Raw genomic sequence first — 24047 nt, forward strand, 5'->3', positions numbered from 1 at the left:
GAGATAATAAACTGCACAAAAACAAGGCAGGAAAACCAAGCAAGAAAAGAAAACAACAACAAGAAAGAAAAGCTTGTAGTTAGTTCAACGACTGTTTGTTGGCCTTTAGGAGTGTTTTCCGGTTGAGTGTGATGGGGGTGTCTCTCTCTTTTTAAAAAAAAAAATCATTTTATTAGGGGCTCATACGACTCTTATCACAATTCATACATACATCATGGAGGTGTCTCTTTTTAATAGTGTTCTTTTTCCCATGAACAGTGACTAGTACTTAGGTACTTAAATATTTAAGACAACGAATTAAATACATGCCTTAGATGTCAGTCCTAACCAAAAGATCTGTGCTTTTTTTTAAATAGATCATTGGGAGCTCTTACAGCCCTTAAAACAATCCATACATCAATTGTATCAAGCACATTTGTACATATTTTGCCATCATCATTTTCAAAACATTTTCCTTCTACTTGAGCATTTTTTATCAGCTCCTTTTTCCCTCCCTCATGAACCCTTGATAAATTATAAATTATTATTTTCATATCTTACACCATCCACTGTCTCCCTTCACCCACTTTCTGTTGTTTGTCCCCCTGGGGGGTGAGGGAGTGTTAAAATGGCGATCATTGCGATTGGTTCCCCCTTTCTCCCTCTTCTCCCACCACCTTACCTCTACCCTCATGGTATCGCTACTCCCATTACTGTTCCCGAGGGGTTTCTCTGTCTTGGATTCCATGTGTCAAGAGCGCTTATCTGTACCAGTGTACATGTTCCGGTCTAGCTGGATTTGTAAGGTAGAACTGGGATCATCATAGTGGGGGATGGGGGATGGTGGTGGTGGTGGTGGAGGAAGCATTAAATAACTAGAAGGATGTTGTGTGTTGAGTTGGTGCTATCCTGAATTCTGGCTGACTCGACCCTTCCTTGTGACCCTTCTGTGAAGGGGTGCCCAATTGTCTACAGATGGGCTTTGAGTCTCCACTCTGACCCCCTTTGTTCGCATCAATATGATTGTTTTGGGTCTTTTGATGCCTGATACTTCTGTCTTCACCTTGTGATCAAACAGGCTGAAGATCAGTGTGTTAAACTCACCCACCTACTGTGTGGGAGAAAGATTTGGTAATTTACATTTTTTAAGACAACAATCTTAGAAATCCCATGAGATTCTGTTCTGTCCTGTTAGGGTCACTATGAGTCAGAATTGACTCAACAGTAACTGATACATTTTTTTTGGTGTGGCCTTCTGGAGAAAGAATACAAATGTTTGCTTTGTCAGCGCTCTGGAATCAAAATGGTCTGCTTCTTAATTTTGATTAAGGAAGCACATGGAGAGTAAATGGATTTGGATGACATTTGTTGGAGTACGTGGTTTCTACTGCTCTATTCCGACTCAGTGACTCTATAGACCGGGGTAGAACTGCTTCCTAGGGTTTACAAGACCTTATTGGAGCAGACAAACTCATCTTTTTCTCACAGAGTGATCGATAGGTTTGAACCTCCAACCTTGGGGTTAGCAGCTGAAAGCATAACATACTTTTCAACTGTTGATAGAATTATGGACATCAAAGATAGTTCTCTGGTAAGGATTCAGAAGGAAATGAGATCTATAGAGAAAGTCTTGATCATCTTAGGGCAGAGGTTCTCAACCTTCCTAATGCTGCAACCCTTTGATACAGTTCCTCATGTATTTATTATTTTATAATACAGGGTAATATAATTGTACAATTGTACAATTTTAAAATACATGGTAATATAAATAATATTACCATAAAATTATTTTTGTTGCTACTTCATAACTGTAATTTTGCTACTGTTATGAATCGGCCTACCTCTGTGAAAGGGTTGTTAGACCCCTGCCCAAAAGGGTCGTGACCCACAGGTTGAGAACCACTGTCTTAGATAGTACATAAGGCACTACCACAACTTTTTTAATTGCTTGAATAATATTTTTATTATTTAATGCTAGAAATGTGACATTAAATGTCCTTGCAGTGAGGCCTTAAAAGGACATGGTGTCACGAGAGAGGGAGGAGCAAGGAGGGAGAGGGCTTAAGTGGAAAGCAAATATTTTGAGAATGATGGGGGCAGCCAATGTACAAATGTGCTTGACATAATTGTTGTATGTATGATTTGTGATAAGAGTTGTATGAGCCACCAATAAATTCATTAAAAAAAATAAAGGGAAATAAAACCCATTTATATGGGGGGGGAAAAGGACATGGTAAACATGATTGGGTAGTGGAAGATGATGCCTTTTTGTACAGTAGCAGAGAACTTGTTTGAATTATACTCAAATATTTTATGAGAAGTAGAACTTGCCTGTAATGAACTTTATTTAGCTGAGACTTCTAAGTAAGATCTTAAAGGACCCTCATGCGATGAAACATATAACTTTCCTCTAGTTCTTAAATGCTTCCTTCCCCCCAATTCTACCTTACAAATCCGGCTAGACCAGAGGATGTACACTGGTACAGATAGCAACTGGAAACACAGGGAATCCAGGACAGATGACCCCTTCAGGACCAGTGGTGAGAGGGGCGATGCCTGTGGGGTGGAAAGGGGGAACCAATTACAAGAATCTACATATAACCTTCTCCCTGGGGGACGGACAACAGAGAAGTGGGCGAGGGGAGACGTCAGACAGTGTAAGCTATGAGAAAATAATAATTTATGAATTATGAAGGGTTCATGAGGGAGGGAGAACGGGGAGGGAGGGGGAAAAATGAGGAGCTGATATTAAGAGGTCAAGTAGAAGGTAAATGTTTTGAGAATGATGGCAATAAATGTACAAATATGCTTGACACATGGATGGATGTCTGGATTGTGATAAAAATTGTACGAGCTCCCAATAAAATTATTTTTTTTTTAAAAAAGGACCCTCATGGTTGTCCTTATAATAAATAAAAATATAAAAATAAAATGTAAGAGGAAAGAGGTGGACTTAAAAATAAACTGTAAAATGAAAATGATTTAAAGTTTTAGAATTTTTGTGCAAATGAACTAAGGACACATGTAGAATTTTCACCAAGAGGGTACCTACTCAAGCTTTTGTTAAAGAAATTACACCTCTAACGGGTGTAATCAACTACCACTGGAGAACACTCATCACCTTAAACTGACAAGGCCAGAGATGAAGAAAAGAGACAAGTCTGTCTGCCTCTTGGAGTTCTGCAGAAAGGAAACAGGCCAAAGGAGACCATCTGTTGCCCTCCAAGAAAAAGAAAAGATCATTTTGGAGCATCTTATAGATCAGCAGAATTATTAGAAGAGCCATAGGAAGCAGGGCCTTCTTGGTTTCAAACTATGGGGCCACAGCCTCCCGGATTTCAAGGAGTTTTCCTCTTTGCCAGCTCCATTCTAGAGTGTGAGGCTGCCAGGAAGGAGTAGCTGGCCGCACAGCCTCTGTTGAAGCTACCAGAGACGGTATGTCAAAAATCAGCCCAGCTGTGCTTCAGTAAGGTTTTGTTTGTGAATACTGAAATTTGAACTTCATATACTTTTCGTGCCTAGCAGTAAAATTGTATACACACTAAACTGTAACAGTACCTTGGTTACCTGTTTTGAATGCTATCTTACAGATTGGTACTAGTAGTTGAGTTTCTTCTATAGGCATCAGAATAAGCAGTAAATCTCAGGATTCATGGAGTACCTGGGACTGTGTCACTGGGAACTTCTACTTTATAATTTAAAGTTTGGCCCAGAGTGAAAGGAGAATGCTAACTTTGGAATATGTGACAGTTCTTTTAGAAAGGCTGACTTTTGAATTATGTTAAGTCCCAGGTTATAAATGGTAGGCTTACTGACAACTCATAAATTGATTTCACCTTGAAACGATTGAATCAACCCCTTTTGAAGACAAACTCTTCATTACAGTTTGTGTCACCTTCACTTGCTGCATGTGCAGTTTTTCTTGCACTAACCAAACCCACTGCCGTTGAGTTGAATTACTTCGAGTTTCCTAGCAGAAGCAGACTGCCATGTCTCTTCTGCAGAGTGCTGGTGGATCCAAACCATTGCGCCTTTGTCTAGCTGCTGGGTACTTACCACAGTACCACCAGAGCTGCTTCTTGCCCTCACCAAACCCACCCACTGCCACTGAATCAGTTTCTTTTTTGTGTGTGTGTGTGTGTCATCTTTATTTATTTATTTTTTAGACATTTTATTAGAGGCTCATACAACTGTTATCGCAATCCATACACACATCAATTGTGTAAAGCGCATTTGTACATCATTCTCAAAACATTTTCTCTCCACTTAAAACCCCGACATTAGGTCCTCATTTTTCCCCTCCCTCCCTCCCCTCTCCCCCCTCCCTCATGAGCCCTTGATAGTTTATAAATTGGTATTTTGTCATATCTTGCCCTGTCCGACGTCTCCCTTCACCCACTTTTATAATCTTTACCCCAAACCACTTTATCATGGCGTCCTCTCTTGGCCCTGGGTGGATTTGAACCGCTGACCTTTCAGTTAGCTGGCTAGTTACCATACCATACTCATTTCCTGATGCCATTTGAAAAGACCACTGAATCAATTTCAACTCATTGATCCTATATAGGGTTTCCAAGAATCTTTATCCCTTGGAGCAGCTGGTGGATTTGAGCCAGTAACTTTAAGGTTACCAGCCCTCTGAGCCACCAGGCCTCTTTTTTTTGTGGGGGTTGGAGGGCAGGCACTACACCTACATATTGTCATAGCAAGCATACAGGCCAGAGTAGAGCTGCGCCAGCAGACATCTTTCTCCTGTGGAGTGGCTGGTGGATTCAAACTGCTGACCTTGCAATTAACAGCCCACTACATAATCTCCCCATCACAGTTGCTGCTTACAAGAAAGGCTAAAAGCTAAATAGTCAAATGCACCAGTTCTGACTTACCAATAAATTCTACTTAAAGACACACAAAGAGATCTCTATGAATGGGGACTGCTTGTAGTTGGAAAGTTTTCTACTGCATTATGTTCACTCTGCTTTTTAATGTTTAGAAGCAGTTTCTTGGCTTGTACTTAGACTCATGTGCTGCTGCTGTCTTATTTAAGTACAGCATTGTTTTCGGCTTGTGTATTTCTCTCAGTGACCAGCAGGTGGCCAACAAACCCAAGCAGACGGAGAATAACCAAAAAAATAAAAAACTATGCTATTTGTAATAGTCTCCTGTAGCTATTATAATAAAATAGCAAAAGCTTGGTGGTTTAAAACAACAGAAACGTATATTCTCACAGTTCTGCAGGCCAGAAGCTTGAAGTCAGGGTGTTGACCGTGCACCTCTCCCTCTAGAGGAGAATTTGTTCCTTGTCTCTTCAAGCTTCTGGTAGCTGTTGACATTGTATGCAGTATCACTCCATTAGCCTCTTGCCTCATTCTCTGTTCTGTGTGTGCGGTTTTCCTCTGCCTTTCTCTTATATGGGCACCTGTGATATATTTAGTGCCCACCAGCTAATCCAGGATAATCTTACTTCAAAATTCTTAATTATTTTTACAAAGACTCTTTTTCCAAATAAGGTAGCATTCAGAGGCTCTGAGAGTTAGAACATGGATGCAGAATTCTTGTTTCACGGTAGTTTGGTGTATATGTAATTGTGAGAGAGGATTCTTCCCTTCCCCGTTCCTATCCTTCCTCTTTCTCTCTATTCTCCTTCCCTCCCTCCCTCCCTCCCTCCTTTCTTCTTTTTAAAATCTCAGTCTGCTAATGGCAGAAATGTCAATCGCACATATGGTCACTGGTATGTGATAATAAAACTGAGCTTTAAAGAAAATTGGGCTTGAACTATTTTATTCCTCGCTATCTTTAGTGGATAGTGGTTATGAGTTGGGCTGCAGTGCTTGAGGTCAGCAGTTCAAAACCACCAGCCCTTCCGAGGGAGAAAGACAAGTCTCAGGAGCTCACGGGGCAGTGCTGCCCTGTTCTACAGGGTGGCTGTGCGTTGGCATCGACTTGATGGCAGTGAGTGAGTTTGCTATCTTTAAAGAAAACTTTCTGGTTAACACCCGCTTCAAAAGTATGTTCCTTGAGTTAGCAAAAACCTTTTAAAGAATTAAAGTTGTAATATAGATATCCTTGGTAAGAAATGGGGAGAGTGAAGTTTTTTTGTTTTTGTGCTTCTAAATATATTAAAGGTCTGAATGAATGGGTAAGTAGTAATAATCAAGAATTTGGAAATTGTGCTTGACTAAACAAATATTTATTTAACTGCCTACCATATGCTGTCAGATAGCAAGAAGAATAAGGTAGAACTTAAAGTCAAGATACTAAGAAAAAATGAATAGTTTTAATAGGACTATTAACTGCTAGATTTATAGACCATAAGTGAAGCTAGAATAATTTTGAAACATTTTTCTTTATTAACTTACAATGAAGCAGGAGACTTCTCACTAATAACTTTCAGGTTTTAGTAAGTTGAAAGATACTTTGTTTTTCCAAAATCACGATGCTTATCACTGTCCAGAAAAAGTAAAATAATTAACTTTGATTTAACTCATAATAATTAAAATGACCTGTTTAATAAACAGCAAATCAAAAGTCTGTGTGGGTAAATTAAAGATCTGTGAATATAAAGAGAAACAAGTTTGTTATTTTTGCTTCATCTGTTCCGAGAACTAATAAGTAGCTTAAAAAAGAATCTTTATTTTAGGATATTTTGAGGAGATCTTAATATGCTAATCAATACATTGAAAAAGGAATTTGTGTATAAATATAAAACATTTTAAAATTTAGCATGTTCTATGAGGCCAAAGTAATATAATGTAGGTTGGAGATTTAATGAAGGAAAAAGAATAAATAGCCTAAGGTAATATTAGGTATGTGATTTTAAAAGGTAATTTATATGCTCAGTTGCACATGAAGAGTGTAAAAAACAACTTTAGGGAATCGACAGCCTTGGGGTCCATCACTGCTTTGCTACTTACAGATGTTATGTAGCAGTCCCTGCACCTCTATATCCCTTATGGCATTTTTTTTTGTTATATATTTTCTTGCTTTCACAGAGAATAATTTTTGTTCAGAAAGGTTAAAAACCACATGTGAAGTTTCTACTAATATCCTACTTTAACTGTTGGAGAATATTGAGGGCAATTACTCAGAACCATAAAATAAACCCACCCTATATGTATGTGCAGTATACATAAGTGTTCTGATGGTGCCTTCTTATGAAAGGGGTAATACAGCAAGAAAATAAAACTCATCTCCTGCGTAGGATTCTGTAGTGTTGGCGTGACATGGTAGAGATTTTGAAGGTCATGGCTTTCCCTGAAAGGTGAAATTTCTTCCCTGAAGAAGAGAGAAAAATACAGACTTTTTTGTGCAATTTTAACTTAATGTTTTGAGGAATACTTTTGATAAAGCACTTTGAAAATATTTAACATTTTAGTATAGTCTTAAAGCATCCAGTGTTGTGTCTGCTTTTGATCCTTATCAGTGCATATTTAGGTCCTTCTAATGAATATAAAAGCTTATATTTCCATCTTTTAAATAAGCTTGTTATAGTTTTCATTTTAATATAGAATACTAAATTGTACTGGTATAGCCTAGCTAAACCATTCTTCACACAGACAGATTGCTTCTAATTTTTCATTTCTGTAAATAACAAATTTGCCAGTGTTTTTTAAATATATATACAGAGTTAGCTTTTTTTCTCCCTTTGTTTAATTCTTGAGTAAGTCTCAAGAAAAATTATTAAGGTTATGCTTTGGCCAATTTTATGACTTCTTTTATATTCTGTCAGTTGTGCTTGAATGCCATATCTTCTTATGGCCCAGATAACTTTTGATTTTGTTGTTTAGATGTATTATTTGGTAGTTTAATAGATATGAAACGGTATCTTAAGTATTAAAATTTGTCTTCATTTGGTACTAGTAGTCTCTTTTCCTCAAGAGCTGTTATTTGTGGTTACTTACACTGCCTGCTAATATGCTCTGAGAGGTATGTACCATATATACTCAAGTATAAGCCGACTCGAATATCAGCCAACCGCACCTAATTTTACCACAAAAACTCCATTAAAAATGTGCTGAAAAACTCGGCTTATACAGGAGTATATACAGTAGGTTAGGCATATCTTGGTATGTAGTAGATTATTGGTAAATTCTGAATTGATTGGCCTCATGTTGTAGACATTTAGCTCTATCATAATTATTGTAGATATTGCTTCCATTTGTTATATCATTTTAATCTTAGATTTCTTAGTTTTTGTCTCAAAAGCTTATTTTGCATAACTGTTACCTTATATACTCGAGTCTAAGCCGACCCGATTATCAGCTGAGGCACCTGATTTTACCACAAAAACTGCATTAAAAATGTGCTGGAAAACTCAGCTTATACACGAGTATATACAGTATGTCACTTTGTTGCTTGACTTCTGTTTACTCATCAATGTATTGTATTCATAAATGTGATAAACATGCTACTTGATTTTCTCCAAAATATTTTGAATGTTTACCTCTTCATATATTTAGAATTAATCATATATATATTTACATTGACAGTTTTTTGACAATATTTTTAAACACTTTTCTTCATGTACTTCCATTCTTTTTTTTATTTGTTCATTGATTTTGATATTTCTGGTGTGTCTAACTTAGGTTTTTCCACTTCAGCTGTTAATATTCTTGGGCAAGTGGTTTAAATCTTTGATTCCTGGTTGTGCTGTCTAATAGGGAGATGATACCAGGTTTCTCTTAGGATAGTTTTGTAGATAAACTTATGTAAGTTAATGTAAAAATATTTGATTGTATAAAAGATGTTCAGGAATGTTAGTTTTCTTCCCTTCTTATTATAACTGGCTTGAAAGAGTGGTATAGGATAGAGCTTCCTTAATTGCCTCTGTTCATCTACCCTCCTCAAAATATCCATTGTTATTTTGACCTCATTTTCAATAAGAAATTTCTTCTTACTTGAAAATTAATGTATATATTCTATAGATTTTGCACCTCGTGTTCCTACTTCGTGTCATCCCCACTGTGGAGGTGGCTCGGTGGGAGCATCTGACTGTCTTGTCTCTGGTTTCATGAGGGAAGAATAGCACCATCAGCGTCAGCACCACGCTGATCCTTATTCGGTAGAGGCAGGCATGCCTGCTCTCTCTAACCTTTTTGCCAAGTTGACACCAGCTGTCCCTGTCCTGCCACGCCCTACTCTGTTGGGTTCAATAATTAGTTGCAATGCCACACAAAACTCACAGACCATATTCACAGTTTATTAGGACAATAATAGGTTACAGTGCAGTATTCAGATTGATTCAGGATACAATTCGTAAACCACACCCACAGAAAGACCTTTCTCTAGCCTTCAGCCCCTTCCCCCGTTGGTCTGGTCATTACCCTGATCAGGGAAGTGTTACAAAACTTTAACACTACCACGAAGTCTATGGGAGAGCCCCAATCTACCAGGAAGTGTCCCACCCAAAAGTGCACAGTTCTCTTGTGTGCTGGCAAGCCCACTATACCATTTTGTGCCAGCCTCTTTGTGCTTTTCACCCACTTAACACCATCTCTGAGATTGCAGCTGTCTGTCTTAACTCAGCGATCCCACTACTCTCATTTATTCTTCTTGGTAGTTAGGTTCTCCTCTCCTCCGTCCTCTGGGAGAGCGTACATTAAGCCTAGCAGGATGGCAAAACTGATGGATCCCCTTGTTAGGCTGTCATGCCCCTTATTTATATGGTCACAGCCCCACACCCCTCATTCATTTGCATTATTAATTAGCAAGCTGTCCAAACCCTTGGTGGGCCTTAAACACCTTATGTGCATAATCCCACCCAATCATTTGGTGGGACTTATAAGACCGAGGTGAGAAAAGCTGTATGAAAGCAATCCATTGCACTGTACTTACCAACATTTTCTACTAATAAGCAAGAGACTTCAAAATTGTTTCCTATATTTTGAAAGCTTCCGTAACAGCTTCTTATTTTGCCTGCCAAAGCCTCTTAATTCATACATTTGAATTTATTTTGCATAAATATCTTTAGGCTTTGTGTTTGGTTCTCTAGCTGTGAAGATACTTGTTTCTGAATTCATTAGGAGATTCCCCTCTAAAATAGACCAGTTGTTGGAATTCTTCAAGAATCAGAAGTCTTAATGTCATTAGAAGGGGGTATTTGCTTTTTGTTTGCATTCTCCAAAAGGCATTTACATAATTATGTTTGAAGGTGCCTTGGTAAGAATTGACTCTCTACTACTGTGAAGTACCAAAGTGATCACATTTTAAAAACAAACTTTAAGTGATGACAAGCTACTTTGCTAATATTCTTCTTTAATCTACTATTCTTTATTATTTATTGCTGTGATTTTAAAAAGTAAATGATAAGGATGCTGTCGGTTTCCCCCAGGGAAGTTTCTGTAGCTTTTTCTATAATATGCATTAATATTATTTATAAATATATGTAAGGTTTGACAAGTAGCAATAAATAGACTCCTAAAATGCAATGTGGTTGATGATCAAATTTATGTACTGCTTGTTTTCTGTGCAGGAGTGTATCAACAACAGTCAATTAACCCCTGATTATCACTGTGCATATTTTGCTGCATGCAAGTTCCCCAGCAAGACTGGTCATCAGATTGCTTAGTTTTATTTAGACCGATCTCTTAAAGCTAATTAAAAATTATATATGAGGGGCTTTCAAAAAGTTCATGGAAAGTAGAATTTTAAAATAATGAAATTTTTCTATAGACTTTTTGAAGCCCCCTCATATATTTTGTTTCTAACAATTCGATTTTAATTTTATGCTTTAAAATATATGTCCTTTTCTTTCTGTGTTTGATTTAAAATTTTCCCTTTTATAACCAGAGTTATAATGATATACTGAAGGAAGTTAAGTTCCTGCTTTTGGCAGTTTTTAGTAAGTAGTATATTGAACTTGGTACAAAACAAATTATGAGGTAGGACCCTAATTAGAATTTTGAAATAAAATATTTATCACTAATTTCCTTCTAATTTCTAAAATTAAAAATAAAATTTGTTGCAAAAGGATTCTGCTTGATTCTTGAGCATATGAAATCACAATAGCATTAAAATTTTAAATCACGCAAAGCTCTAATTTTTTTTAATTATCAGCATTAGCAGGTAGGGAAAAGTGAAGTCTTAGGAAATACCACTTCTTTTGCCAGTTGTAAATTTTCTCAGATTTCTGCTCATGAAAACATACAGGTAATGACAAGCTCGATCTCCAAAAAAAGATGGTAAAACTGTATTTAGAAACCAATAGTAAATAAACATTGAAACTTGAAAGGCATAATTATCCAGATGGCCCCAAACCACTTAAACAAAAGATTAACTAGGAGCGTGTTTTTAATTGCATTTGCTACTTGGCCAAGTTTTAATTATCTTTGTTTTAATTACATTAAGAATACACTTTGTATATTTCTGTCATAGCTGTCATATGATTTGGTATTTAAAAACTGAACTGTAGAATAATGTCAGCATTTACTAATGGCAAAAAAAAATTCAATTACATTAAGCTCTAGAACTAATAGATGGAAATGTAATATGATTAGTATATTTGTATACTTTTTATCAAGTACTGGAGCACTGTTTTCTGTTATTCAGTAATTTCATCTGATAGCTAGTAAATATGATTATTTTATTATAGCATGTGCCTCTTGGAGAAAGTAGTCTGAGATCTAATATGAAAAGTTGATAGACAACTATGAACTTGTGATAAATACTTACATTTTTATATTTAGTTTGTTTTTATATTTCAGGGTATTTCAATTACAAATTATTAGAAGGATGAAAAATACTATATTGATTAAAAAATTGGATATATTAGATGTATGTTGTAATCGAATTATATACTTCCTGTAATTATTAAAATATCTTGCAATTAATAAATATACTAGAGTGTACATTTGCCAGCTTCCCATAGATCACATTTTGTCTGTAAAATTCCAAAAGATTCTGTAATAAATCCTTTTTTCTTAGTCTTTTGTTTTAAATTGATCAGTTAATTAATATCAAGTCTTGATTTTTAAAATACATTTCCCCCCTAAATATAGAATTGCATTTACCATTTTCTATTGCTCTACATTGAAAAGCAAAGAAAATAAGGGTATGATTTTTGAGATGAAAACAGCAGGAGTGTTTGTTTTCAAAGGAGAAAGAAGTATGGAGGTAGCCAGGGGTAAGTTATTCCATTTTTTTCTTAAAATAGGTCATTTTCATGTAACCTACTATAGAATTTATCTCAGGAAAAATAGTAGATATCTATCATAAAATCAATATAATATTACCATATTTTAGAAGTTAAAATTTAAACAATTTGGTTTTGTGCAGCTTGAGAAATTTATCTCCTTACTGTAATGTTTCTTGCCATTTAAACCCATGACCTTTTGTGGTCAATCAATATCTTAAAGTCTCACGTTCTCTAACGCCGTTCAGAATCTTTAATAAATTAGTTCTTGTATTCAGAAACAAAATTAAAGCACTTGTGTCATTGAGCCTCCTTTTTTACAGCTCTCCTTTACCGTTCTCTTACTCGGAGATGGATTTTATGTCCCCATATGGGGACATATTTATTCTTTCTCTCTCATCAAGAATCTGCGCAGGGGCTGCATTTTCTACAGTTGTGGCCCCTTATTAAAGAAAACATGGAATGTTTTCATTTTTTGTTTAGCTGAGAACTGGTCACACCTAAATTCAACAGATGAGGTATTAGAAAGCATTGGGTTTTTTCCCCTTATGTTTTCATACTGTTTTACTCTCTCTTATGGAAAGAAGCCATATAAGTAATTATCTACATTTAGGCAATATTAAGGTTTCAGTAAGTTAAGACGTTTCCGTTTAAAAACCAAAATAATATAAGCTGGTAAAACAAAAATGTTTTATCTTTCGCCTCGTGAGTTGGTTTCACGTCATATTTTTTATGCTCTTTAGAGTAGAGCAAAACAAGAGCAGGAAAGGTAGTTCCTGTTGCTGCTGTAGTTATTGCGCTCTAATTCAGCAGCACTAGTATCTGCGTCATGAAGTATGAGAACTCGGCGTTTGAGGCTGTCTGTGTGAGCTGAGCTACACGTGAGGAAAGCGAGCAATCACTTCTGACCTTTATGCTTTTTTCCCTTTGGATCTACTAGATCAGGGCAGGGAATAAAACTGTTAGGCATTTTGCATCTAATTGTATCCCTTACACGTGTTTTCTTTTCTATACCCATTCTGGAGTTTGTGGCTTTAAAGTAAAATGTGTTGATTTGCACCAAGATACAGTATTGGAATTAGAGTAGTGGTATATTGATACAACTGAAGTTTTTTGTTTTACTTTTCATGCTATTTATTTTCATTGCTTCTGCAATATGATTATATTTTTGCTGTTGCTTTATATGTTAATTTGGTTATCTTGGTGGTAGATATGAAGCATTAGCAGTCTCATCCGTTTGGGAGAAAATCCTAAGTCTCATTTTTACTAAATAGAAATATAGAGTATTTTTCTGCTTGGTTTGTGTGTGTGTGTCTCTCTCTCTCTCACCAGGTGGCACATAGTAGGGTGGTCTTAACCAGGAAGAATGGAGCTTAGAATCTTACTTTTATTTTTTCTTTCATCATTTAGAAGTCAGGACAGTATTTCTTTAACTCTGAATTTTAAGGCTTGTTTTGCTTGTTTATTTTAATTATTAAAATAGGTCCAGAAAAATAAGAGTTTTTCTTTAAATCGATTACATATAGAAAGGTGGTTATTGTAAAAGTATTTAGTTAATATTCTATTTTGTCCTATTTAAAGGGATTTTGTGTCAGTTAACAGTTATATAAATGTTCCACTTTAAAGCAGGTTAGATTTTTATCAAAATTTACTGACATATTAAGCCAGTTTTTATCATTTTTAATGTAACTAATCCCCCCCAAAAATTATCGTTATCTGCACATGGCTGTCAATGTAAAATGTTTAATGCATTAGGTACTATAGTAACCGTGTTTTAAATACAGCACAAGTGGTTCCACGTGCTGGCCTTTGCAAGGTATTATAAAAGTCATGTGTGTACACCTATCTTCACTTGGTGCAGCATATCAATTTTGAAAAGCCACATGCAGGTTTGAGATTTGGAGATTGGAACTCACGTAGAAAGCTTGGGGTAGCAAAATATTAAAAAAAAATATTCTCTGATGGCCTCAATGATAATGCTTTAAGAGTACATAAAGCTCTGAATCTCCTCACCCCTCCCATTTTTAAACAGATTGTGAAGACTGCGGAGCGAGACTTGCACTCCCCTCACATAAGCTCCAGACGAGAGAGCAGCCCTCATGGAAGAGGAGCAAGGTTTATCAGAACAGCCAGTAAGTATTCCCTTTGACAATGTTAAGTTGGTTATGGGAAACCTAATCTTAAGACGTTTTAAATATTATTCAGTTATACTGCAGATTTCAAGTAAAAATAAGGAAAAGGCTCCTTAATACTTTCCTTCTGAGCAAAATCTTATGTTTTAAAATTCATATATTACTAGCTTAATTTTAAATCAAGGAGTCGGTTTAGAAAATTAAGTGTAACAAAGTGAGCACTGTATGTGGAAATGCCTTTTTAAGAAAAGCAATGGTTAGTTTTATCATTTTTAGAGTATAAGTGAGGAAATCTATTTATCAGTATCAGTTACACTGTGTGTCATTTTTCTACCCAAACTGTCAGTATTATTTTTTATCTGCATTGCTCTAATTGATTTAATTTTTTACAAAATAGTAATAGCCAAGGAAAGTATCATTTGAACACTTAATTTTTTAATCACACAAGAATCTAGAGACTAGACTGAATTCTTAATTTGTAATTTTAATGTGATAAATAGTAAACTTGTTTTAAATGTTCTCAAATGGTATAGGTTTAGTGGCTTCTTATTTTTTTATTTTTAAATCATACTGATTCAATTTGCTATGCTAAGTGGACCTCTTGCATTTTATATTAAGAGAAAATAGAGTGGTAAATATCTGCCGATCTTTATGAAAGTTCAACTCAGAAAATTTTGAATTCTGAAAGCTGGTAATAGGATAAGTTCTCATAAAAGAATGGATATCAGCCTTTACTTAAATAATAAAGTCCTTAAACTATTCTAAGTATTTTTCTTTAGACCAAGAAATGCGTATTGTTGATTATTTTGCCATTTATTCTTTTAGCCCTTTCTGATGAGGTAAGTACCTAAACAACTGGAGAAAAAAGACCTTTTGAAACACTTGAAATGTCAGTCGTTTCCATGCGGAACATTGATCATCAGGTAAATGGTAGGGTTAAAAACTGCCCCCCACAGTGTTTATAGCTGAATTAGAGACAGTAACTATATCAAAAGGAAAAAATCTCTCATTGAGTTTTTAATGTGGTAAAACAAAGCTCTAGTCATAATTTCAGTATTAACTATTGACTTACTCATGTGTTGGCTTACGATTGATATGGGCATTGTTGTTAGTTACTTCTGACCCATTCACGGTGAGAATTGTGAAGCCGAACTGCTGGCAGGTCACCTTTTCTACTCTGCTTTATTCCCATGCCATTTTATTCAACTCTTATAACGTGATATGTAAACTGGTTACTTTGATTGAGAGGAAGTTGAAAAATTAAAGTGCTTTAAGAATAGATTTTATCATGATACACGACATCATTTCCTTATTAACTATTAAGAAATAGAATAGAGCAAATATCAGACTGAGGAAATCGGTAGTAGAGATCTACTCTAGTAGAGATACGAAAAATGAATAGAAAAATAGTCCTATCCTCAGTTGATAATGATAAATAAAATCAAGATTTTTAACCCCACTATTTACCTGTATATAAAGAGAGAGGTGTCACATTATTTTAACTCCATCATCTCTTTAGTCTTCCTTATTGAATTGTTCCTTTTGTTTAGTTCATTGTTCGCATTATAACATAAAACCTAGTCTCATGTCCTTACTCTTTGTCTTTTATGCCATCAGATTTTACCCTTTGCTGGCAGAATAGGTTCCTTATGTGATCACCACTATCTTTACACCAAATAAACAGCTTTTTCCCCCCATTGTCACACCTGGAAGCTGCTTATATTGTTATTCAAGTTGGAACTCTTTTGAAGAATGAAAACGGGTGTTATCTCTTGGCTTTTAATAAGACGTTCCCCAGGAAACATTTTTAACTCTTTTGTGACTGGTGGGATATATAATGCCCACTTACATTTTTTCACCTCTGGGGTTTAGTGTGAAACTGTCCTACTTTTAGTATGTGCTGCCATCTGGTGGGGACCTATGGAACTGGGTGAAACCTGAAGAAACTGGTCTCATCTCACCAACCAGATTTCATCAACCAACTAAGACACACATACACACATACCCGGGACATATGTGTCCCACTAATTATATCAAAATTCTTATTAATTCAAAAAAAATTTTTTTTCATTTAAGTCAAAATGTCTTTTAGTACAGAAATTATGTGGTTTCAATAAAAATTCAAAACAAAACAATTAAGTCTTTAAAAGGGTTAAGAAACCCATTGTAGCTATGGAAGATGCTCTCAGAACTCGTTTTAAAAGGAAATATTTTCATAGGAAAATAATTTAGTAGTGCAGCCCCGATGGTATAGTGGTTACATGTTGGGCGGCAAACTAAAAGTTCAGCAGTTTGACACTACTATCTGATCCATGGGAGAAAGACCACAAGCTTTCTACCCTTTATAGAGTTAAAGTCTCAGAAACCCACAGGGGCAGGTCTTCCTTGCGCTATGGGGTCACTGTGAGTTGGAATCAACTTGATGGGGTCAGTTTGAGTTTTTACACACCAGATTCAGCATTAGTAATTTACAGAGGTGGTGGAATAAATGGAATAAATCTCTTATCTTGTATGGTTTGGGTTAGGGTTTTGAAAAATAAATTGATGTTCAAAAATTTTAAAGAAAAATTAGTATATTTATAGGTTTAGTATTAAGGTAGCAGGTGGACATTGGGCCTCCACTCAAGTACTCCCTCAACGCAAGAGCGCTTTGTTCTAATAACCCGACATTCTGTGATGCTCACCTTCCTGACATGATCGCCAAAGACAAAGCGGGCGCATAAGCAAATGTGAAGAAAGCTGATGGTGCCCGGCTATCGAAAGACAGCGTCTGGGGTCTTAAAGGCTTGAAGATAAACAAGTGGTCATCTAGCTGAGAAGCAACAAAGTCCACACGGAAGAAGCACACCAGCCTGTGTGATCACGAGGTGTCGATGGGATCAGGTATCAAGCATCAAAGAACAAAAAATCCTGTCATTGTGTATGAGGGGGAGTGAGTGTCGAGTGGGGACCCAAATCCCATCTGTAGGCAACTGGACATCATTTTACAGAAGGGTCACTGGGAGGAGACGAATCAGTCAGGGTGCAGTGTAGCAACAATGAAACATACAACTTTCATCTAGTTCTTTAATGCTTCCTTTTGCCGCATCTCCCCCCGCCCCCCCCCACCTGCACTATCATGATCCCAATTCTACCTTACAAATCTGGCTAGACCAAAGGATGTTACACCGGTACAGATAGGATCTGGAAACACAGGGAATCCAGGACAGATGAACCCCTCAGGACCAGTGTTGAGAGTAGAGATACCGAGTGGGTGGTGGGAAGGTGAGGTAGAAAGGGGGAACCAATTACAAGGATCTATATATAACCCCCTCCCTGGAGGACGAACAACAGAAAAGTGGGTGAAGGGAGACGTCGGACAGTGTAAGACATGATAAAATAATAATTTATAAACTATCAAGGGTTAGTGGGGGAGGGAGGGGGAAAATGAGCTGATACCAAGGACTCAAGTAGAAAGAAAATGTTTTGAGAATAATGATGGCAACAAATGTACAAATTTGCTTGACGCAGTGGATGGAAGTATGGATTGTGATAACAGTTATACGAGCCCTCCAAAAAGGATTTTTAAAAACGAAAGAAAAATTAGTAATACTTATCTGTAGACAGAAATAAATGGTGTATCCTTATGAGCGGTATGCCCTAAGCTGAGGTATAGAAAAGGAATTCAGATTGGGAGACGTACTCAGAAAACAACAAAAGGGGCTTTAAAAGCTGTTATTTGGGGCTTAGTGAGAAACAAGGAATGGAACAAATGGCAAACAAAGAACTGGCTCACCCTCTAAATTGTTTTTATCTTTTATCAAAGAGCATAGTCTTTAAACTGTTAAGCATACCTGAATTTTTTTAAATTATGGCAAAATATATGTAACAAAATATGTGTCATTTCGTTGTTCTGTTGTTAGGTGCCCTCAAGTTGGCTTAGTAACCCTACGCACAACAGAATAGAACACTGCTCAGTCCTGCACCATCCTCACAATTGTCCTATGCCTGAGCCCCACGGATAGAGCTACTGTGTTGATCCATCTCCTTCTCTAGGCACTAGTCTCTCCTAACAATATGTCCAAAGCACGCAAGACAAAGTCTTGCTATCCTGGCCTCTGGCACTCTGGCCTTACTTCTTCCAACACAGATGGGCTTGTCCTTGGAGCAGTCCCTCGTGCTTGCAGCCTGCTCCAGCACCGCCATTCGGATGCCTCCCTTCTTCTTCAGTCTTCCTTCCTCAGTGTCCCACGTTCACATGCGCGTCACACTATGGGAACACCATAGCTTGCGTCAGGCCCACCTTCGTCCTCAAAGTAACATCCTTGCTCTTCAGTATTTTAAAGCAGTTTTGCATAGCAAATTTACCTAATGCAATATGTCTTTTGATCTCTTGACTGCTGCTTCTGTGAACTTTGTGGATCCAATTAAGATGAAATCCTTGACAACCATTTGTCCAGTTATGCTGATGCTACCTGCTGGTTCAGTTGTGAGGATTTTGAGTCTTAATTCATATTAAAGGCTACAGCCCGTAATCTTCATCAGCAAGTGTTTCAAGTCCTCCTCACTTTAAGCAAGCAAGATTGTGTCATGTGCATACCGCAGGTTGTTAATAAGCCTCCCTCCAATCCTGATGCTACATCCAGTTTCTTTAATGATTTGTTCAGCACACAGCGTGAACAGGTCTGGTGAGAGAATGCAATGAAGTGTTCTGTAATTCCCATACTTCTCAAGGTTACCCACAATTTATTAAGGTCCACACAGTCTAATGCCTTTGCACACTCAATGAAACACAAGTAAACATCTTTCTGGTATTCTTTTTCAGCTAAGAGCCATCTGACATCAGCAATGACATCCCTGATTTCCTCTGTTGAATCCAGCCTGAACTACTGGCAGTTCCCTGTCAATGTGCTATTGTAATAGTTGTTGGATGATCTTAAGCAAAAATTTACTTCTGTGCAATATCAATGATATCATTCTATAGTTTGAGCATTTTGTTGGGTCATCTTTCTTTGGAATGGGTACAAATATATTTTCCAAGTAACTGGCTTCCAAATTTCCTGCCATTGCTAAGTAAGTGCTTCCATTGTTTCTTCAGCTTACTGAAGCACTTCAATTCCCGGAGCCTTGTTTTTTGGCTAATACATTCAGTGCAGTTTGAACGTCTTCCTTCAGCACCATTGGTTCTTGCTCATAGGCTACCTCCTGACACGGTGGACTGGTGACTACGTCTTTTTGGTACAGTGACTCTGCATTCTTTCCGTCTCTTCTTGATGCTTCCTGCATCTTTCAATATTTTGCCTATGGAATCTTTCCAAATCGCAATTCAGGGCTTGAACTTTTTCTTGAGTTTTTTTAGTTTCAGATATGCTGAGCATGTTCCTCTCTTTTGGTTTTCTAATTCCAACCTTGCACATTTTGTTATAATATTTGTGTTTGCCTTCTTGAGCTGTCCTTTGAAATTTCTATTCAGCTCCTTGCCTTTATCCTTTCTTCTGTTTGCTTTAGCTACCATGTGATTAAGAACAAGTTTCCGAGTCTCTTGACATCCATCTGGATCTTTTTTTCCGATCTTTTCTTTCTTGCCTGTCTTTTTAATAACCTTTCGCTTTCACAAATGATGGTCTTGATGTTCTCCCATAGTTCATCACGTCTTCTGTCATTAGTGTTCAATGCATCAAATCTGTTCATGAAGACGTTCTCAAAATTCAAGTGGGATAGACTCACAGTTGTATTTTGACTCTTGTGGACTTGTTTTAATTTTCATTAGCTTTATTCTGAACTTGCATATGAGTATTAATAAACTTTAATATATTCATTTAATCTCTAGACAGTCTCTAGACAGTTCATATAAGTAGAACATACAATATTTGTTTCATTCATCATAATGTTTTCTTTCCCTTTTTTAAAAGCATTTTTCAAGGTTCATCTGTATTGTACCATGTCCCAGAGCTTCATTTTTCTTTATTGAAGAATAATACTGCATTATGTGTGTATACCACATTTTATGTATCCATTCATCTCTTCATGGGCATTTGAGCAGTCTCCCCTTTTGGCTATCTTGAGTAGTGGTGCTGTGATGATCATCGGTGGACAAGTGTCTGTTTGCTTTCCTACTGTAGATCTGTGGGGTATCTACCTGAGATTAGAAATGCTAGGACAGGGGCAAATGAGAACTGATAGCATTGATGATTGTAGAACTCCACTCGATGGGATTGAATGACAAAATTGTATGTGAACGGATATAATGGATGGTGTAAGAAATGTCAAAACTGTTACTTAAAAAATAAAATAGCAATACAGGGAAGACATGTAGCAAACAAACAAATTAAAAACTGTATCGTAGAAAATAGGAAAAAAGAAGTGCTAGGACATAATGGAAATTCCATGTTTAACTTTTTGAGGAACTTCCAGACCTTTCGATAGTACTTCTGCCATTCCCACTAGCAATGGATGAGGGTTCCAGTTTCTCCAATCCCCACCAATACTTACTGTTTTGTTTTTCTGACAACCATCACCCTACTGGATATGAAATGGTATCTCACTGGCTTTGATTTAATTTCTTATACCAGAAGAATAATTTCAGTTTACGTACGTATTTCTAGTCTACAGTAAGCCTAATGACTTAATCGAAATTAATATACTTTATCCTGGTTAACATTTTACCATGCCTGAAAAACAATGTTTTCATTTAAAAAGAAGAAAAAAGTTTCATGTAAATCTAAGTCTAAAATATACTCAAACCAGCCTCACTGCCAGAGTTGATTCCGACTCACAGTGACCCTCTAGGATAGACGAGGACTGCCCCATAGGGTTTCTAAGGCTGTAATCTTTACAGAACCACACTGCCACATCCTTCCCCCACAGAATGGCTGGAAGGTAGGTTTGAACTGCAAACCTTTTGGTATACAGTCAAGCGCTTTAACCACTGTGCCACCAGGGATTCTATGATAAATTATAAGCCAAGATCAAACTGACTGTCTATTCCAACTCATAGTGACCCTATAGGATAGTGTAGACTTTTTATGGTTTCTGAGACTGTAAATCTTTGCAGGCACAGGGACCCTCATCTTTCTCTTGAGGAGCAGCTGGTGTATTTGAACTACCAGCCCAGTGCTTAACCCATAGCATGACCAGGGCTGCTTACTCCAAAATACAGCACAGGTTAATTAAATAAATCTAAGCAAAGCAAAATGAAACAAGTTACCCTGCCATTTACGTATGCTAGGGGATTTCAAAAATGGATCATTGCATTGGTACCTTTGTGTATATTTTTTCAGGTGAAAAAAGTCAAGATGCAGGAACCAGGAGAGCAAACTTTAAGGTATGTAAACATGAATTTCTTTTTAGTGATCAGCTTAATTCCCCCAGCCCCTAAGTGGTTAGTGTATGGGCATGATGGCCTCCTCTTATTTCTTAACATCAGCCTTTATATTTTGATATTATTTGACTTAAGACAAAAAGTTTCCCTTAACACTTATGTACTGATTATTGACAGGAATTCTGTTGAATTAGAACGAGGTATTTATAATGTTCACTTTATATAGTTTGTGTACTTTTGTATACTCTTTTTTTCCCTCATGTTATTTTAGAGCAGCAGTTCTCAAGTTGTATGTCGTGACCCCTTTGGGGGTCAAACGACCCTTTCACAGGGTCGCCCAATTCATAGCAGTAGAAAAATTACAGTCATAAAGTAGCAGCAAAAATCATTTTATGGTTGGGAGGTTCACCACAACATGAGGAACTGTTATTAAGAAGGTTGAGAACCACTGTTTTAGAGCATATTTTTTTTCATGCTGCACGGTGTTGAGCAAGGTTTATATTTACCATTTATACTCGCGTATAAGCCGCCCGAATGTCAGCCGAGGCACCTACTTTTACCACAAAAACTGCCTTTAAAAATGTGCTGGCAAACTCGCCTTATACATGAGTATATACGGTATGTCTCTAAAAATTTTATACAGTCTCTCAACTTTCCACAGGAGTTTCATTCCTATACCCTTTTGTAAGTCTTTCATAAGTCAGTTATCAGTTCTGACATAAGTAAATACTTCACTTTTTTTTTTTTTTTTTTAAAGAATTCCTAGTAGAGTAGCAGGTTAAGCATTGGTCAGCTAACTGCAAGGTTGACAGTTCAAACTCATCACTACCTGCTCTGCAGGAGAAAGATGAGGCTGTCTGCTTCTATAAGATATATAGTTTCTTTTTTTTCTCTCTTGATAGTTTAATGTTATATTTGCAGCATAAATAAGGCACAATACATGAAGATACACAGTTTCATTTACTCTGTCCAGGGTCACTGTGAGTCAGAATTGACTTAATTGCAATGATTTGTTTTTTCACTTCCTTAAATTTTCTTGTTTTTGAGACTGTACGTAGTGAAACATACACCAGTTCAACAGTTTCAGCATGTACATTTTAATGACATTGGTTACTTTCTTCAGGATGTGCAACCATTCTCATTCCCCTTTGTTGAATTTTCCTCGTGTTAATGCAGATCTAACACACACACACATACACACACACACACACACACACACACAGGTCTGTCTAATCTTTTGACTTGCTATTATCAATTTGATGCCATATAAATAGTTTTTAAAATAGCACAAACTTTCAAGGTGTAGACCTTTTTTTCCTAAACTATTGTTGGTTTTGAGAAGGCTTCAGGAAACATTTTTGGTTTAAGATTTAAAGATCTCAGGGCAATAGTTATAGGGGTTCATACAATATCCATGGCACTAGGAATCCTGGAACACATGTGAATTTGAAATTCTGTTCTTCAGTTTCCCCATTCGATCAGGATTCTTCTGTGGATTCTTTGATCAAAGTGTTCAATAGTGGTTGACAAGCACCGTATACTTCTTTGGGGCTCATGGCAAAGGAGGCAGTTGTTCATGGAGGCAATTAGCCACACGTTCCATAGCCGCCTCCTGGTTCGGGCTCTCTTCCTTCCCCTCATGTTTCAATTGAACAGCAACCAATTGTTGTGACTCAGAGAGCAGCTTGCACGCTTCTAAGACTTCAGGCACTATGCAGTGAATTAGAGAGGAGAATAGAACACATTGTCCAGGCACTTGTAGCAGCCAAACGCCGCCCGTCATTGTTGGCGGAAAGGTGTGCGCTAGTTCAGTTTCATGCCCTTCCTCTGGGAATTGTGTGTGAGTAGGTATGAACATTTAAAATATACCAGAAAGGCAAAAATATTGATAGTATATGTTTATATATTTATAAATGTATATTTACATTTTTAAAATACATATTTATACATTTTTGTTCATTTGTTTTCTGGTACTATATTTAATGTTGGAGGCCAGTTCAGAAATATTATTTGTGATTTAAGAATTTTGGCCTGATGTGTTTTTTTATATAATTAACACTTCATTTAAATTTTTGCTACATAAAAACTGTTGTTACCTTTGATTAGTCCGTCTTATTTTCCCAGCTATTTCAAGCACCTCATGCAGTGTCTTCCTCTTCCGAGAGTGTAGACGAGCAAAGCAAGTTTCTTACCGGGGAGCATGAATGTGGGGTTGCTATCTTGGCAGGGATTTGACTGCTGCTAAATATGAACCATACCTAACTTGTTTAAAAATTGGACTTAAAGACAGATTTACGAACAGAAAGCATTTGTAATCCAGAGACTGCCAGTACTGGTAGTTGAGGAAATTTAACAGAGTGGAATGTATGGTAGAAGGAAAAGGAGGCTTTTGTGAGGGACAAAAGAATAATCTGTACAGTAGTCCATGATGTGAGTAAGAATCTTCTCAATGTCCAAGTATCCACTATAATCATTTATTTTTCCAATTTATATTCCGTTCTGTAAATTC

General features: G+C 36.8%; 1 protein-coding gene across 4 annotated transcripts in view; it reads left to right on the plus strand.

The window, feature by feature from the left end:
- The window catches only part of EYA3 (EYA transcriptional coactivator and phosphatase 3), a 102532-nt gene that overhangs the window by 18026 nt on the left and 60459 nt on the right, over window positions 1-24047 (plus strand). For 2 of the 4 annotated variants that reach the window (XM_004705058.4, XM_013005348.3), the window contains exons 2-3: window positions 14139-14238; window positions 21498-21541. In XM_004705058.4, coding sequence (XP_004705115.2) covers window positions 14206-14238; window positions 21498-21541 — 77 coding nt within the window. In that variant the 5' untranslated portion in view covers window positions 14139-14205. Of the gene's footprint in view, window positions 1-2500; window positions 2520-12040; window positions 12098-14138; window positions 14239-21497; window positions 21542-24047 lie in introns of those variants that run through there. The other 2 variants (XM_045298981.1, XM_045298980.1) reach the window with 2 other exon arrangements.

This window comes from Echinops telfairi, unplaced genomic scaffold (assembly GCF_000313985.2).
Source record: "Echinops telfairi isolate 266 unplaced genomic scaffold, ASM31398v2 ScPeMD7_7457;HRSCAF=8495, whole genome shotgun sequence".
In the NCBI taxonomy this organism is placed as follows: domain Eukaryota; kingdom Metazoa; phylum Chordata; class Mammalia; order Afrosoricida; family Tenrecidae; genus Echinops; species Echinops telfairi.